General features: G+C 41.0%; 1 protein-coding gene across 3 annotated transcripts in view; it reads right to left on the bottom strand.

Moving 5' to 3' along the window:
• Positions 1–18,823, bottom strand: part of AFG1L (AFG1 like ATPase) — a 242,231-nt gene that overhangs the window by 9,051 nt on the left and 214,357 nt on the right. For 2 of the 3 annotated variants that reach the window (XM_054557953.2, XM_024248591.3), the window contains exons 11-12: positions 11,561–11,701; positions 1,182–1,295 (exon numbers count right to left, since the gene is read on the bottom strand). In XM_054557953.2, the coding sequence (XP_054413928.2) occupies positions 1,182–1,295; positions 11,561–11,701 (255 nt within the window). Of the gene's footprint in view, positions 1–1,181; positions 1,296–10,149; positions 10,242–11,560; positions 11,702–18,823 lie in introns of those variants that run through there. The other variant, XM_054557955.2, reaches the window with a different exon arrangement.

Below are 18,823 nucleotides of genomic sequence, written 5' to 3'. Positions count from 1 at the left end.
CCTTTGGGAGATGATTAGGTCTTATGGGTGGAGCCCTCATGAATGGGATTAATGCCTTTATAAAAGATGCCCCAGAGAGATCCCTCACCCCTTCCACCATGTGAGGTTTATACAAAAAAGACAGAGGCTGATGAACTAGGAAGTGGGCCTTCATCCGATGCCAAATCTGGCACCCTGATCTTGGACTTCCTAGCCTCCAGAACTGTTAGAAATAAATTTCTGTTGTCTGTAAGCTACCCAGTTCATGGTGTTTTGTTATAGCAGACTAAGACATACACAGGTTTAAGTCATCATATTGGAAAGTTCACTTTTTAAATTGGCCTCGTTCTCCCAAACTCCTGAAAATGCCTCATTTCTACTCAGGTTGATAAGGAATTGTTTCCTTGTTCCAGACGGTCTTTCACCTGTGGGGCTGGAAGAATTGGGCTCCCCTTATGGGGTGAGTGTTGATAGTTGTAAACTTTTGACTAATTTTTCAGTTGTCGATAGTTGAGAAACACATCCTGTAACATTCTTATAGAAGAAGAAAATGCAAAGTCACTTTTGGTTGGCCTGGGGTGAATTACCAGACTCCAAGCTCCAGGAGAACTGGGCTAGCATCTGTTTGTTCCCTACAGAGTGTCTCCAGAGCCTGGCACCCACAGGTACTCCATAAATGTTTGCAGAATGGAGGTTGGGAGATTAGTTAGGGATTTCTTTTCAAGCCCGGGGCCTTGCTAGGCACTCCATGGTCCTGGACTAGCCAGGCTACATGCTTGGATACTGTATCATGCACTCTACAAATCCAGCAATCATTTAGAAAGATATCCAGAAACGTCAGCATGGTATAGCAGAGCAAGCCCAGAACCAGTCACAGGTGGCTTGGCATCCAGCTCTGGCCTGCCATTATTCAGCGGTGTGACTGTGGGCACCTTAGTCCACCTCTGTGGGCTTCATTTTTCTCACATGCAAAAATGGAGCACTGAACTACATGACCACTAAGGTTCCTTCCACTGTAAGTTTATAATTTTCTATATTTAGTGATATTGAGAATGATAAATTTGCTACACGAGCTTATAGAAGAAGCAGCCAATCAATGGTTAACTATACACTGCATTTCTTCTTCAAAATGTAGCCATGCATCAAACCAAAAACAATTAAGCTATTTTATAATAAAAAGAGATTATGTTAATGTCACCTACCTGGCTCAGCCCCAAATCATCCATCAGTATTCTGCTTTGCTCCAACTCACTGTCATGATGTTGATGCAAAAATAAGCTTGATATAGGAGTCGACGCAGAGCAAATTATACGCACCTGAAATAGAAGAAAATGAGTAAATGTGTTACTCTTTATATTTCACAAGCTGAAGGTAAGAAAAATCTCAAAATAAAAGTCTGTTTTTCACATACAGGAGCTTGGATCTTTGCTTTTAAGACGTCCATATTTTTTTTTTCCTAATTGTTTATCTCTTTAAAGCAGTGTTTTAAAACTGCATAGTAGTTTTCAGAATATTTCCACACAACTCATACCACCCTGTGAAGTAGGGCACAAAGGTTTATTGGGAGACTTCAGGGCTGGAAAGGACTCAGCTCAAGATGTCAGCCCAGATCTTCAGTTCTTAGTCCAATGCTTTTGCCATTACTGCTCTGGTTTGAATGTTTTTGTCCCATCCAAAATTCATGCTGAAACTTACTCCACAATGCAACAGGATTAAGAGGTGTGGCCTCTAGGATACGATTGAGTCATGAGGCTCTGCCTTCATGCGTGGGACTCGGTGCCCTTATACAGGATTTGATGGAGGGAGTTCACCACTTTTTGCCTTCCATTCCTTCCACCATGCGAGAACACAACATTTGTGCCCTCTGGTGGCAACAAAGCAGACAGTAGCCCTCACCAAACACCCAAACCTGCTGGCACCTTGATCTCAGACCTACCAGAACTGGAAGAAATAAATTCCTATTATTTATAAATTACCCAGTCCATGGTATTTTGTTATAGCACCACATACTGACTAAGATGATTACACTGTGATGTTGACATTTATACCTGGCTGTTTGGAGCTGGTCTGTGCACCTAAGACGCTCCCCAAAGACACCGTAAAGAGGTTAGTTACCCTTTTGCTGCACAGCAGACTGCTAAGTTCAGTGCATTGCTATTCTAATTAGGCCAGTGAGTGTCCAGAACCTACATTTATTATCTTAGCATCCTGCTAGGACCTTCTTCAAAAAGACTAAGATTTACATTAGTATCTCTTGATTACATAAGTATTTGAATGAGTATTCATATGTGATCATATATTGGAAACAGCTTTTATATATGTACCCTAAAACTTAAAGTATAATAATAAAAAAAATATGTTTTGTATTTAAACTAGTGGATACAAAAAAAATAAAAGCTCTTTCCAATATATGATCACATATGAATACTCATTCAAATACTTATGTAATCAAGAGATACTAATGTAAATCTTAGTCTTTTTGAAGAAGGTCCTAGCAGGATGCTAAGATAATAAATGTAGGTTCTGGACACTCACTGGCCTAATTAGAATAGCAATGCACTGAACTTAGCAGTCTGCTGTGCAGCAAAAGGGTAACTAACCTCTTTACGGTGTCTTTGGGGAGCGTCTTAGGTGCACAGACCAGCTCCAAACAGCCAGGTATAAATGTCAACATCACAGTGTAATCATCTTAGTCAGTATGTGGTGCTATAACAAAATACCCAGTCCATGGTATTTTGTTACATATGTATATATGTGCCATGTTGGTGTGCTGCACCCATTAACTCATCATTTAACATTAGGTATATCTCCTAATGCTATCCCTCCCCCCTCCCCCCACCCCACAACAGGCCCCGGTGTGTGATGCTCCCCTTCCTGTGTCCATGTGTTCTCATTGTTCAATTCCCACCTATGAGTGAGAACATGCGGTGTTTGGTTTTTTGTCCTTGCCATAGTTTGCTGAGAATGATGGTTTCCAGCTTCATCCATGTCCCTACAAAGGACATGAACTCATTTTTTATGGCTGCATAGTATTCCATGGTGTATATGTGCCACACTTTCTTAATCCACTCTATCATTGTTGGACATTTGGGTTGGTTCCAAGTCTTTGCTATTGTGAATAGTGCTGCAATAAACATAACGTGTGCATGTGTCTTTATAGCAGCATGATTTATAATCCTTTGGGTATATACCCAGTAATGGAATGGCTGGGTCAAATGGTATTTCTAGTTCTAGATCCCTGAGGAATTGCCACACTGACTTCCACAATGGTTGAACTAGTTTACAGTCCCACCAACAGTGTAAAAGTGTTCCTATTTCTCCACATCCTCTCCAGCACCTGTTGTTTCCTGACTTTTTAATGATTGCCATTCTAACTGGTGTGAGATGGTATCTCATTGTGGTTTTGATTTGCATTTCTCTGATGGCCAGTGATGATGAGCATTTTTTCATGTGTCTTTTGGCTGCATAAATGTCTTCTTTTAAGAAGTGTCTGTTCATATCCTTCACCCACTTTTTGATGGGGTTGTTTTTTTCTTGTAAACTTGTTTGAATTCATTGTAGATTCTGGATATTAGCCCTTTGTCAGATAAGTAGATTGCAAAAATTTTCTCCCATTTTGTAGGTTGCCTGTTCACTCTGATGGTAGTTTCTTTTGCTGTGCAGAAGCTTTTTAGTTTAATTAGATCCCATTTGTCAATTTTGGCTTTTGTTGCCATTGCTTTTGGTGTTTTAGACACGAAGTCCTTGCCCATGCCTATGTCCTGAATGGTATTGCCTAGGTTTTCTTCTAGGGTTTTTATGGTTTTAGGTCTAACATGTAAGTCTTTAATCCATCTTGAATTAATTTTTGTATAAGTTGTAAGGAAACGATCCAGTTTCAGCTTTCTACATATGGCTAGCCAGTTTTCCCAGCACCATTTATAAAATAGGGAATCCTTTCCCCATTGCTTGTTTTTCTCAGGTTTGTCAAAGATCAGATAGTTGTAGATAAGTGGCATTATTTCTGAGGGCTCTGTTCTGTTCCATTGGTCTATATCTCTGTTTTGGTACCAGTACCATGCTGTTTTGGTTACTGTAGCCTTGTAGTATAGTTTGAAGTCAGGTAGCGTGATGCCTCCAGCTTTGTTCTTTTGGCTTAAGATTGTCTTGGCAATGTGGGCTCTTTTTTGGTTCCATATGAACTTTAAAGTAGTTTTTTCCAATTCTGTGAAGAAAGTCATTGGTAGCTTGATGGGGATGGCATTGAATCTATAAATTACCTTGGGCAGTATGGCCATTTTCATGATATTGATTCTTCCTACCCATGAGCATGGAATGTTCTTCCATTTGCTTGTATCCTCTTTTATTTCCTTGAGCAGTGGTTTGTAGTTCTCCTTGAAGAGGTCCTTCACATCCCTTGTAAGTTGGATTCCTAGGTATTTTATTCTCTTTGAAGCAATTGTGAATGGGAGTTCACTCATGATTTGGCTCTCTGTTTGTCTGTTATTGGTGTATAAGAATGCTTGTGATTTTTGTATATTGATTTTGTATCCTGAGACTTTGCTGAAGTTGCTTATCAGCTTAAGGAGATTTTGGGCTGAGACAATGGGGTTTTCTAGATATACAATCATGTCATCTGCAAACAGGGACAATTTGACTTCCTCTTTTCCTAATTGAATACCCTTGATTTCCTTCTCCTGCCTGATTGCCCTGGCCAGAACTTCCAACACTATGTTGAATAGGAGTGGTGAGAGAGGGCATCCCTGTCTTGTGCCAGTTTTCAAAGGGAATGCTTCCAGTTTTTGCCCATTCAGTATGATATTGGCTGTGGGTTTGTCATAGATAGCTCTTATTATTTTGAGATACGTCCCATCAATACCTAATTTATTGAGAGTTTTTAGCATGAAGGGCTGTTGAATTTGTCAAAGGCCTTTTCTGCATCTATTGAGATAATCATGTGGTTTTTGTCGTTGGTTCTGTTTATATGCTGGATTACGTTTATTGATTTGCATATGTTGAACCAGCCTTGCATCCCAGGAATGAAGCCCACTTGATCATGGTGGATAAGATTTTTGATGGGCTGCTGGATTCGGTTTGCCAGTATTATATTGAGGATTTTTGCATCGATATTCATCAGGGATATTGGTCTAAAATTCTCTTTTTTGGTTGTGTCTCTGCCAGGCTTTGGTATCAGGATGATGCTGGCCTCATAAAATGAGTTAGGGAAGATTCCCTCCTTTTCTATTGATTGGAATAGTTTCAGAAGGAATGGTACTAGCTCCTCTTTGTACCTCTGGAAGAATTCGGCTGTGAATCCATCTGGTCCTGGACTTTTTTTGGTTGGTAAGCTATTAATTTTTGCCTCAATTTCAGAGCCTGTTATTGGTCTATTCAGAGATTCAACTTCTTCCTGGTTTAGTCTTGGGAGGGTGTATGTGTCGAGGAATTTATCCATTTCTTCTAGATTTTCTAGTTTATTTGCGTAGAGGTGTTCATAGTATTCTCTGATGGTAGTTCGTATTTCTGTGGGATCGGTGGTGATATCCCCTTTATCATTTTTTATTTTGTCTATTTCACTCTTCTCTCTTTTCTTCTTTATTAGTCTTGCTAGCAGTCTATCAATTTTGTTGATCTTTTCAAAAAACCAGCTCCTGGATTCATGGATTTTTTGAAGAGATTTTTGTGTCTCTATTTCCTTCAGTTCTATTCTGATCTTAGTTATTTCTTGCCTTCTGCTAGCTTTTGAATGTGTTTGCTCTTGCTTCTCTAGTTCTTTTAATTGTGATGTTAGGGTGTCAATTTTAGATCTTTCCTGCTTTCTCTTGTGGGCATTTAGTCCTATGAATTTCCCTCTACATACTGCTTTGAATGTGTCCCAGAGATTCTGGTATGTTGTGTCTTTGTTCTCATTGGTTTCAAAGAACATCTTTATTTCTGCCTTCATTTTGTTATGTACCCAGTAGTTCATTCAGGAGCAGGTTGTTCAGTTTCCATGTAGTTGAGTGGTTTTGAGTGAGTTTCTTAATCCTGAGTTCTAGTTTGATTGCACTGTGGTCTGAGAGACAGTTTGTTATAATTTCTGTTCTTTGACATTTGCTGAGGAGTGCTTTACTTCCAACTATGTGGTCAATTTTGGAATAGGTGTGGTGTGGTGCTGAAAAGAATGTATATTCTGTTGATTGGGGGTGGAGAGTTCTGTAGATGTCTATTAGGTCTGCTTGGTGCAGAGCTGAGTTCAATTCCTGGATATCCTTGTTAACTTTCTGTCTCGTTGATCTGTCTAATGTTGACAGTGGGGTGTTAAAGTCTCCCATTATTATTGTGTGGGAGTCTAAGTCTCTTTGTAGGTCTCTAAGGACTTGCTTTATGAATCTGGGTGCTTCTGTATTGGGTGCATATATATTTAGGAGAGTTAGCTCTTCTTGTTGAAATGATCCCTTTACCATTATGTAATGGCCTTCTTTGTCTCTTTTGATCTTTGTTGGTTTAAAGTCTGTTTTATCAGAGACTAGGATTGCAACCCCTGCCTTTTTTTGTTTTCCATTTGCTTGGTAGATCTTCCTCCATCCTTTTATTTTGAGCCTATGTGTGTCTCTGCACGTGAGATGGGTTTCCTGAATACAGCACACTGATGGGTCTTGACTCTTTATCCAATTTGCCAGTCTGTGTCTTTTAATTGGAGCATTTAGCCCATTTACATTTAAGGTTAATATTGTTATGTGTGAATTTGATCCTGTCATTATGATGTTAGCTGGTTATTTTGCTCATTAGTTGATGCAGTTTCTTCCTAGCTTTGATGGTCTTTACAATTTGGCATGTTTTTGCAGTGGCTGGTACTGGTTGTTCCTTTCCATGTTTAGTGCTTCCTTCAGGAGCTCTTGTAGGGCAGGCCTGGTGGTGACAAAATCTCTCAGCATTTGCTTGTCTGTAAAGTATTTTATTTCTCCTTCACTTATGAAGCTTAGTTTGGCTGGATATGAAATTCTGGGTTGAAAATTCTTTTCTTTAAGAATGTTGAATATTGGCCCCCACTCTCTTCTGGCTTGTAGAGTTTCTGCCGAGAGATCCACTGTTAGTCTGATGGGCTTCCCTTTGTAAGTAACCCGACCTTTCTCTCTGGCTGCCCTTAACATTTTTTCCTTCATTTCAACTTTGGTGAATCTAACAATTATGTGTCTTGGAGTTGCTCTTCTCGAGGAGTATCTTTGTGGCGTTCTCTGTATTTCCTGAATTTGAATGTTGGCCTCCCTTGCTAGACTGGGGAAGTTCTCCTAGATAATATCCTGAAGAGTGTTTCCAACTTGGTTCCATTCTCCCCGTCACTTTCAGGTACACCAATCAGATGCAGATTTGGTCTTTTCACATAGTCCAATATTTCTTGGAGGCTTTATTCGTTTCTTTTTATTCTTTTTTCTCCAAAATTCTCTTCTCACTTCATTTCATTCATTTGATCTTCCATCACTGATACCCTTTCTTCCAGTTGATCGAATCGGCCACTGAGGCTTATGCATTCATCACGTAGTTCTCGTGCCATGGTTTTCAGCTCCATCAGGTCCTTTAAGGACTTCTCTGCATTGGTTATTCTAGTTAGCCATTCATCTAATCTTTTTTCAAGGTGTTCAACTTCTTTGCCATGGGTTCGAACTTCCTCCTTTAGCTTGGAGTAGTTTGATCGTCTGAAGCCTTCTTCTCTCAACTCATCAAAGTCATTCTCCGTCCAGCTTTGTTCCATCGCTGGTGAGGAGCTGCGTTCCTTTGGAGGAGAAGAGGCACTCTGATTTTTAGAATTTTCAGTTTTTCTGCTCTGTTTTTTTCCCCGTCTTTGTGGTTTTATCTACCTTTGGCCTTTGATGATGGTGACGTACAGACAGGGTTTTGTTGTGGATGTCCTTTCTGTTTGTTAGTTTTCCTTCTAACAGTCAGGACCCTCAGCTGCATGTCTGTTGGAATTTGCTGGAGGTCCACTCCAGACCCTGTTTGCCTGGGTGTCAGCAGCAGAGGCTGCAGAACAGCGGATATTGGTGAACAGCAAATGTTGCTGCCTGATTGTTCCTCTGGAAGTTTTGTCTCAGAGGAGTACCTGGCTGTGTGAGGTGTCAGTCTGCCCCTACTGGGGGGTGCCTCCCAATCAGGCTACTCAGGGGTCAGGGACCCACTTGAGGAGGCAGTCTGTCCGTTCTCAGATCTCAAGCTGCATGCTGGGAGAACCACTACTCTCTTCAAAGCTGTGAGACAGGGACATTTAGGTCTGCAGAGGTTTCTGCTGCCTTTTGTTTGGCTATGCCCTGTCCCCAGAGGTGGAGTCTACTGAGACAGGCAAGCCTCCTTGAGCTGCGGTGGGCTCCACCCAGTTGGAGCTTCCCAGCGGCTTTGTTTACCTACTCAAGCCTCAGCAATGGCAGGCGCCCCTCCCCCCACCTCGCTGCTGCCTTGCAGTTTGATCTCAGACTGCTGTGCTAGCAATGAGCGAGGCTCTGTGGGCGTAGAACCCTCTGAGCCAGGTGTGGGATATAATCTCCAGGGGTGCCGTTTGCTAAGACTGTTGGAAAAGCGCAGTATTAGGGTGGGAGTGACTCGATTTTCCAGGTGCCATCTGTCACCCCTTTCCTTGGCTAGGAAAGGGAATTCCCTGACCCCTTGTGCTTCCTGGGTGAGGCGATGCCTCACCCTGCTTCGGCTCACACTTGGTGTGCTGCACCCACTGTCCTGCACCCACTGTTCAACAATCCCCAGTGAGATGAACCCAGTACCTCAGTTGGAAATGCAGAAATCATTCATCTTCTGCGTCGCTCATGCTGGGAGCTGTAGACTGGAGCTCTTCCTATTCGGCCATCTTGGCTCCACCATACAAAACATATTCTTCTTGATGTTTTAAAAGTCCTGAATTTGTCTTCAGGATTCATAGCTATCTTTTAAAATCATTATTTAAATAATAATACACCAGTACTTAAAAATCATGTGTTGACATTTGACACTAGATTTTCCATATCCAAATGGCCTTCTACCTCCTCTTATAAGTTATTTTAATCAAAGACACTTTTTCATTATTTACATGGGAATATCTTTCTTTCACAAATCTCCATGAATACATTCTAGAATAATGTCTGTTTAATGCTCCCAATATTTGAAATAAAATGGTTTTGACTACACTTTAATAAAGAGTGTAATCTCTAAATGTGTGATTTAGTTAAAGGGAATGTTAGGAGGGTAGTTTGAATATTCTATCATATTGCCAGATGAATTCTTTTTTCCTTCAATTAAGAAGTGAAAAGGTGGGGGTGAGGTAGGGTTGGGGGGTAGGACTGAGGGATGGGGGCCATAAGCTTTCTCTAAGGCATTCCTAGCTGAAATATCAAAATAACGAGTCTCTCAATCCTCCACTATGAGCCATCCTATTCATGCCCCTCCGTTGTCTTCTTCTTGAAGCCTAGTCCGGTAAAAACAGCAGCCTCCAGGCCCCGGCCCTTCATTCCGCCCCTGCTCTCCCCACCATTACTGTAGAGTCGAGTCTGTGGAAGGCCACCACTCACAGCTGATGGGCCTCCATCCCCATCTCTGTGTCCTCAGCCTTCTGCCTCTCCAGATTCCCTGATCACATGTGTGTGGGCTCCGCGGGGACGCACAGCAGCTTTTGATAGCACTCCCTTAGGTGGGCTTCCCTCAGCTTCTGCATCAGAGCCACACTTGCTGCCTTTCACACTCGGCCCATCCCGGAGTGGTTGCTGCAAACTCCCCATGCTGGTTACCCATTTTCATTCTGTGCATAGAGTTTAGCCCTTGCTCTTCTCAGCATTTATAAGAAGCACCTGAGAAACATGAGAACATGCAGTTCCTGGCCCCATGCCTGGTACTCATTTGCTGGGGTGGGGATGGGTGAGCTCTGGAATCTGGATTTTTAAGTAGGCCACATGGTTCTGCCACAGGTGGCCCTCAGAGGATTTCCCACCCCATAGATCAGTGCACTCTCCCCTGCTAGACTCTCACAGCATCATATGCCTCCTTCTCTGTCTAAGAGGTCATCCCACAGTGGTGATTTTACATTGAGTTCTGTGGACATCTGATTCACATTTCTCTGATGTCAGGCTATCTATATCTAAGCTCTTTGAAGGCAGGCACCATCTAGTTTCACTTGCCGCTGAATTTCTAGTGCTTGGCATGATGAAGTTTACAGAATGAATGAGCAAATGAAACATTAAATTGTCACCTCTCTCTCCCAGCAGATTCTGTTGCTTATCTTCTTCCCACAAAGCCCCTTCAATTTAGAATCACTGCTCTATCTAATTCTGTGCAAAGAATAGGGAGAAAAAAGTATATCTAATGGTTAAATAATATTTAAATTAACACTAATTTCAAATTGTACTTTTGCTATGAATCTATATTTACAGATACATTCTACTAATAGCTCACCTTTATTGAAAGTGTACCATAGGCCAGACAACATTCTTTGTGCTTTACATGCTCGTTTAATACTCACAATAACTTTATAAGTACCATTATTATCTGCTTTTTCTAGAAAAGGCAGTTGAAGCTCAGAGAGATTAAGGTGGTCTTTAGGATAGACAGCCTGACCCCAGGGCCCACTCTTGAACCAGTAGGCCATGCTGCCTTTGATGAATGGGCAGTGGCTTGGCAATTCATGCTAAAACATATGGATTAAAAACAAATAAACAGCAAGATGGTATAATGTAGCTACTGGGGTTTCTGGGTCATAGGGAGAGAGAGAGCTTCAATATTCAGAAGGGTCCTCTAGTCATTCACTTATTTGTTTTCTTCTCCTCCTTCTCCTTCTCTTCCTTCTTCCTTCCTCCTTCCTCCCTCCTCCTCCTCCTTCTCCTTCTACTTCTTCTTCTTTTTTTGTTTTTTTTGAGAGATAGGGCCTCACTCTGTCACCCAGGCTGGAGGGCTGGAGTGCAGTGGCATGATCATGACTCACTACTGTAACCTTGAACTCCTGGGCTTAAGCAATCCTCCCACCTTAGCCTCCCAAGTAGGCAGGATGACAGGCCCTCACCACCACACCCAGCTAATTTTCTTATTTTTTGTAGAGCTAGGATTTTGCTATGTTGTCCAGGCTGGTCTTGAACGTCTGGTCTCAAGTGATCCTCCCTTGGCCTCCCAAAGTGCTGGGATGATAGGCATGAGCCATCACACTTGGCTTGCTCATGCATTATTCTATCAGTGAAATCATTTATTCATGCAACAAATACTTACTGAGCATTCAGTTTATGCAAGACATTGTGTTTTAGAATGTGATAGATGAAGCACATAAGCTGTCTGGTAGAATGACGCAATCATTCATATAGCAGTGTGTCCTGTGATGGGAGTTTTACTATAGTACTACTGCTGCTTCTACTGATAGTGCTTATACAGCATTCAGCTTGTGCCAAATGTTTTAAATGCTTTACATGGATTTGCCTTCTTAGTCCTCACAACAACCCTCAGAAGTAAATAATATTATCATCCCCAATTCACACATGAGGGAATGGAGGCACAAAGAGGTGAAGTAAGTGATAGAAGTACGTTAAGTCAGGATTTCCAGCCCAGGCAATCTGGCTCCACAATACAAAGTGTTTAGTTTTAAGAAAATGTACTACATCCTTACCTTGAGATCATAAAAGTTATCGATGAGAGTTATGAATCTTCGACCTTGAGTCCTGTTTGCCAGAGTAAATTGCGGAATGTTTCGTAAAAATATTGTATCAAAATTCTTTGATAGTTCCAAATAGTCACTGGCTCCAAGTGGCTATGATAAAATGAAATAAAGAAAATTAAAAAATAAACCAATTCTGGTTGCCTTTGGATTGGTTTAGTGTAAAAACACCTCTTTCTTGTCATGGTGTGATCTAGGTGGTAGCTTTGGGTAACTTGACCAAGTTACTCACAGACAATTGGCCTAGGCACTTCAGTGCACTTCTGATAATGATTTTCCTTGGGCATGTAGTTATTCTGATAGAAATCACATCCATGCATAACGAGTGAGCTTAATTATACATAACTACATACCTAATATGAGGTTTTACATTTTTTTACATATACTTTCTGGTTTATAAAAGATGAGACACTAAATCCTAACTGAGCTCAAAAAAAGTAGTGTACCCTCAGAGCATGAGAGTCTTAATGTATGAGTTTTCCTTTTTACAAAAAGACACTATATTTTGCCCTCCCCTCTCTCCCTTTTGGGGATTGTTTTCACTATTTGGTGAAATCAAGGGCAGTGTTTTCAGAGTAGGCTAAGGACACAGATAACATACACTGTGTTGCCTTAATAGTGATGTAAAAAAGAGGCAAGAGAGAAGACAAGAGTGTGGTGGGGAGTTAAATAATATCTCTAGCCACAGCCTTAGTTGGTAGTCTTTAGGTCCCTGTCCATATTTTTATTTCTATGACATTACTTTAAACATGTCCTAATAAATCCTTCCCATGACTCAACTGCAAACTGCCACTATTGGTCAATGGAGCTATTTGATAACGGCATGCTGAAGATTATGCCACCATTTTGAAATAAAGACTGTGCTTCAGTATGAAAATCATCAGAAATTATTTTTAGTTTAATTTAAGGTACAATTATTCAAGTGCAACATTGCTAACCTCTGTAGGAAATACTGAAGGGCTTAAATAAGCAGGAGCAGATGAGAGCTCCAGAATAACTGGAGGCAGTGCACCGCCTCCTGACACGAGGAGAGTATGGGACTCAAGGTCCACAATATTATTCACAAAAGTGCCACCTACAGATGTAAAGCGCTTGTTTCTGAAACATGAATTTAACTCCTGAACATTAGGAACATGATCTGCAAACACATTCTTTGGGGTTAGAAACACTCCCAGGAAATGTTACCTCTGCTCATTTTAAGCTGCCTGTGGAGGACTGTACTCTGTGAGCAGCAAACCATGAGCAAATGTTGGGAGAGTGTTTCTGGCCCTGCTGGAGTCGGGAGAAGGCAGAGACTGAGTGGCTCAGGAGCTGCTCTGAAGTCCCTCTGGAAGCTCCTGGGTCACCCTGACCGACCTCTAGGACACAGGTGGCTGAGCCGCCTCAGTTTCTGGCAGAATCCATCAATATTCCTCCCTGTCCAGAAATGTCTGTCTCATTTGGGAAGTCCTTTGTATGAAACTTCTTTCAGAAATGTTGATATGGCGATATTCCTGGGAGAATTAGGAAACCGTGAGGAGGAGGAGAGTCATTCTCACCTTTGTCCATTCACTTAAGCCTACCACTCTCCTACCAACCAGCTGAAATCAGTTATGCTCAGGAAAAAAGAATTCGCACGGAGGTGTGGGGAGGTACAAGTAAATCCAGACAGTTAGGTTCTGGAGAAGTGGTTCCCTAAATAGAGAGCAGTTCTAAGAAGGATGCAGCAATTATGGGACCTAGGCAATGGGCACAAAACCAGAGACAAAGAGCATGAAGAATGACCCGAGTCCTTTGGAAATGTGCTGACAGTGCCCCTTCCTCCCATCTCTTCTCACCAACCAGATAACAAATGGCAGCCAGGAGGAGGGAAGCTCCGCCCTTCCCGTTTTCCTTCCCTGGCTGGAGAGCCTCTACCTCCAGACCTCGTGCCTGGCCTTAGCTGAGACAAGCCACTCACCTCAGCCATGGAGGGTTCCAGCATGCTGTGGGTTTTTCTGGGAGTGGAGTGGGGTTGGTTTAAACCTGCTTCTCTTCCAAGAGAATCCTGCTGTTGAGCCCAGTACAGACCAGGAGCACGTGTTAATAGAGAAGGTGGGAGTGAGGGCTCTGGAAGGCCTGGATCTGACTCCTCAGTTGCTACTTATCAACTGGGTGCCACTGGCAAGTTACATCATCTTCCTGTTCGTTAGTTTTCCCATTTGTAAAATGGGCATTTGATTCCTATCTGACAGAATTGTAAGGATTAAACAAAATAATATATGCAAAGTGTTTAGCACAGCGCCTGGGGCATACATTAGTATTCAAACCATCTTGGCTACTTTTATTTTTATTATTTTGAGCTCAAATGATTGGGCTCAGTACAAATGAATTGAGTATGTCATTCTCAAGAGGAATCCAAGACCCTAAATCAGCCTTTGTGCACTTGTCTGTCTTGGGAGTCACAGCAGGCACCAGATGAGACTGTGGAATCACCAAATAGTGAAAACAATCCCCAAAAGGGAGAGAGGGGAGGGCAAAATATAGTGTCTTTTTGTAAAAAGGAAAACTCATACATTAAGACTCTCATGCTCTGAGGGTACACTACTTTTTTGAGATCAGTTAGGATTTAGTGTCTCATCTTTTGTAAACCAGAAAGTATATGTAAAAAAATGTAAAACCTTATATTAGGTATGTAGTTATGTATAATTAAGCTCACTCGTTATGCATGGATGTGATTTCTATCAGAATAACTACATGCCCAAGGAAAATCATTATCAGAAGTGCACTGAAGTGCCTATGGCAACTGAAAAATCAGAATTTTGCCCATTCAGCTATTTTACAAATTACATACCTTTGTCAGTAGGTTCTGCATTTGCCATTACATTAGCAACTATTCCTTCCCCTCATATCCCTAAAACAATTACATGCTCATTCACATAAAGAAAACAAAGCTCAATAGAGTTATCTATCTCCTTTCAAGACAACAGTCATTGGGGGAATGTGGAATTGTTGTTTAATACATTCAGTCTAGGATGAGGAAAAAGTTCTAGAGGTAGACAGTGTTGATCACTGCACAACAATATGAATGTACTTAATGCCACTGAACTGTATACTTAAAATTAGTTAAAATGGTCAATTTTATGTTATATAGTATTTTACTACAATAAAAAAAAGTCATTCAAACAAGGAGAGGTTATTCATTGCCAAAGAAATCTCTCTCAATTTAGGTCACGAGAGATAGCAATATTACTTTTTTCTTTAAAAACATGAGAAAGAAGAATGAAATGTATTTATCAAAGAAGGAAGTTTTTTCTCCCAAAAAAATCAGATCCAATAAGAATAGGACTAATTTAAAATAATGACATTTTGGTTTTCAATAAATTCATGGGTAAGCATATTTCTAAAAAGAAAAGTTCAAAAAAGTCAAAAATAAAAAAGAGAATAATAAATAGGAAAGATAAACAAGAAAAACAATTCAGTTGGCTCTCCATATCTGTGGGTTCCACATCTGCAGATCCAACCAACTGCCAATCAAAATATTTGGAAAAAAATATAACATAAAAACCAATACAAATTAAAAAGCAATACATTATAACAACTATTTACATAGCATTTACATTGCACTGGGTATTATAAATAATCTGGAGATAATTAAAGAAGGAAGGAAGGAAGCCAGGCCCAGTGGCTCACGCCTGTAATCCCAGCACTTTGGGAAGCTGAGGTGGGTGGATCACTTGAGCTCAGGAGTTGGAGACCAGCTTGGGCAACATAGTGAAACCCTATCTCTACAAAAGATACACAAAGTTAGCCAGGTGTGGTGGTATGTGCCTGTGGTTGCAGCTACTCAGGAGGCTGAGGTGGGAGGATCGTTTGAGCCTGAGAGTCTGAGTTTGCAGTGAGCTGAGATCACCACCATTGCACTCGAGCCTGGTCGACAGAGACCTTGTCTCAAAAACAAACAAACAAAAAATATGGGAGGATGTGCATGGGTTATATGCAAATACTACTCCACTTTATATCAGGGACTTCAGGATCTGCAGATTTGATGTCTGTGGAAGGTCCTGGAACCAATTACCCATGGATACAGAGGGGTGACTGTACTTTAAAGTAAACCAGTCAAAACCCGTGACACAGTCCAGGTTAATATGCTCCCATTTATAGCATGTCTTAATTTTAGCAATTTTTCCCCATGTAAGCATGATGACTACTGTGTTGTCAGTATTTTTCTCCATAAATGTCAGACAATATCAAGTATATCTACATATGTATATTGCCTCTGCTCCATTCCCTTTCTCTTCTCCTTCTGATACTTTAAATGCACCTAGTTTAAACGTCATACTCTCCCTTTTATCTTTTATTTTGTATATTTCTTTATTACTTCTCCATGATTCATTTTGGATAGTTTTTCTGATCCACTGTGCTTCTCCTTAGCTGTGTTTAATCTGCTCTTAAGCTCATCCCTTGAGCCCTTAATTTTGGTTACTGCACTTTGTAGCTCTAGAATTTCCACTGATTCTTTTTCAAGGTTGAGATGTCTCTTTTTATTATCTCTAGATCCCTTCTGAAGCATAGTTCCAAGCCCACTTTTTTTTAAAAAAAGTTCTTTGAATATGTAAGTCTAACTTTAAAATATAGACTCATACTTCCAATATCTGGAGTTCCTAATTTTATTGTCTGTTGTTTTTGTTTGTTCTCATTCACAATGTCTTGTCTCCTCATATGCCTGGTTATCTTTGTACATCCTAGATTTTACCTTTGAAAAAAAATACATATAGAAAAAAATCTGGCTAGTCGCAGTGGCTCACACCTGTAATCCCAGCACTTTGGGAGGCCGAGGTGAGTGGATCATGAGGTCAGGAGTTCAAGACCAGCCTGGCCAAGATGGTGAAACCCCATCTCTACTAAAAATACAAAAATTAGCCAGGTGTGGCAGCAGGCACCTGCAATCCCAGCTACTTGGGAGGCTTAGGCAGGAGAATCGCTTGAAACCAGGGGTGTAGGTTGCAGGGAGCTGAGATCGTGCCATTGCACTCCAGCCTGGGTAACAGTGTGAGACTCCATCTCTAAACAAAAAAAAAAAAAAAGAAAAAGAAATCCAAGCTCAGGGCTTGAGGTTTTCTAAGGATTCAGCTGAAAATCTCGCTGAAGTCCATGAGAGGGCTGGCTTATTTCCGCTTTACACTAATTCCTAAGTGCAGTCCTTCAGGACTTCAGGATGAAATCCACTCAGGACCTTATCCAAAGTGGGGGAGAGAAGGCAGTTAAATAGGTTCCCATCCTTGGATGGCCCTTGTCTCTGACTTTTGTCCCACTAACCCAATAAGGCTGCCAAAAGTAAGCTCAGCTCACCTCATTTTGAAAACAAGATTGCTTAGTGCATACCAATATCCATGTTTTTCTCTTCTTTCTGGGCACACAGATAGACTACAGGCACACTTCATTTTATTGTGCTTCATTTTACTGCATTCTGAAGATACTTTTGTTTTGTTTACAAGTTGAAGATTTGTGGCAACTCTGCATCAAGCAAGTCTGTTGGTGACATTTTTCCAACAGCATGTGCTCACTTCATGTCTCTGTGTCACATTTTGGGAACTGCCACAATATGTCACACTTTTTCATTACTATAACATCTGGTATGGTGATCTGGGATCAGTGATCTTCCATGTTACTGTTGTAATTGCTTTGGGGTGCCATGAACCACATCCTTATAAGATGGTGGACTTAATTGATACATTTTGTGTGTTCTGACTGCTCCACCACTGGCTGTTCCCCCATCTTTCTCCCTCTCCTCAGGCCTCCCTATTCCCTGAGATACAACAATATTAAAATTAGGTCAATTAATAACATTACAGTGGCCTCTGTGTTCAAGTGAAAGGAAGAGTCGTACATCTCTCATATAAAAGCTAAAGCTAGAAATGATTATGCTTAGTGGGGAAGGCATGTCAAAAGTCAAGACAGGCCAAAAGCTAGGCCTCTTGAGCCAAACAGTTAGCCAAGTTGTGAATGAAAAGGAAAACGTCTTGAAGGAAATAAAAAGTGCTACTCCAGTGAACACACAAACTATAAGAAAGTAAAAACGCATTATTGTTGATTTGGAGAAAGTCTGAGTGGTCTAGATAGAAGATCAGACCAGCCACAATGCTTCCCTAAGACATTAGAGCAAGGCCCTAACTCTCTTCAATTACATGAAGATTGAAAGAGGTGAGGAAGCTGCAGAAGAAAAATCGGAAACTAGCAGAGGTTGGTTCATGAGGTTTAAGGAAAGAAGCTATCTCCATAACGAAAGTTCAAGGTGAAACAGCAAGCGCTGATGTAGAAGCTGCGGCAAGATCTAGTTAAGATCATTTATGAAGGTGGCTACACTAAACAACAGATTTTCAATGCAGATGAATCAAAAGAAGATGCCTTCTGTGACTTTCATAGCTAGACGGAAGTCAATGCCTGGCTTCAAAGCTTCAAAAGGATAGACTGACTCTCTTGCTAGGGGCTAATGCAGCTGGTGACTTTAAGTTGAAGCCAATGCTCATTTACCATTCTGAAAATCCTAGAGCCCTTAAGAATGATGCTAAATCTACTCTGCCTGTGCCCTAAAAATGGAACAACAAAGCCTGGATGACAGCACATCTTTTTATAGCATGGTTTACTATGTATTTTAAGCCCCCTTTAAGAGCTACTGCTCAGAAAAAAAAGACTTCTTTCAAAAGATCACTGCTCATTGACAATGCACTCAGTCACCCAAGAGCTCTGGTGGAACTGTACAAAGAGATGAATGCTGTTTTCATGACTGTTAACACAACATCCATTCTGCAGCCCATGGATCAAGAAGTAATTTTGACTTTCAAGTCTAATTATTTAAGAAATACATTTTGGAAGGCCATAGCTGCCACATATAGTGATTCCTTTGATGGATCTGGGCTAAGTTAATTGAAAACTTTCCGGAAAGGATTCATCATTCTAGATACCATGAAGAACATTAGTGCTTCATGGGGAGGAGGTCAAAATATCAACATTAACAGGAGTTTAGAAGAAGAGGATTCCAACCCTCATGGATAACTTGGAAAGGTTCAAGAGGAAGTAACTGCAGATGTGGTAGAGAGATGTGGCAAGAGAATTAGAATTAGAAGTGGAGCCTGAAGATATGGCTGAATTGCTGCAATCTCATGACCAACTTGAACTGATAAGGAGTTGCTTCTTATGGATGAGCAAGAAAGTGGTTTCTTGAGATGGAGTCTACTTCTGGTGAAGATGGTGTGA

The sequence above is a fragment of the Pongo abelii genome, chromosome 5 (genome assembly GCF_028885655.2).
Source record: "Pongo abelii isolate AG06213 chromosome 5, NHGRI_mPonAbe1-v2.0_pri, whole genome shotgun sequence".
Classification (NCBI taxonomy): Eukaryota; Metazoa; Chordata; class Mammalia; order Primates; family Hominidae; genus Pongo; species Pongo abelii.
The sequence above is the reverse complement of the archived record's forward strand: the minus strand, read 5'-3'. Positions and strand labels throughout refer to the sequence as shown.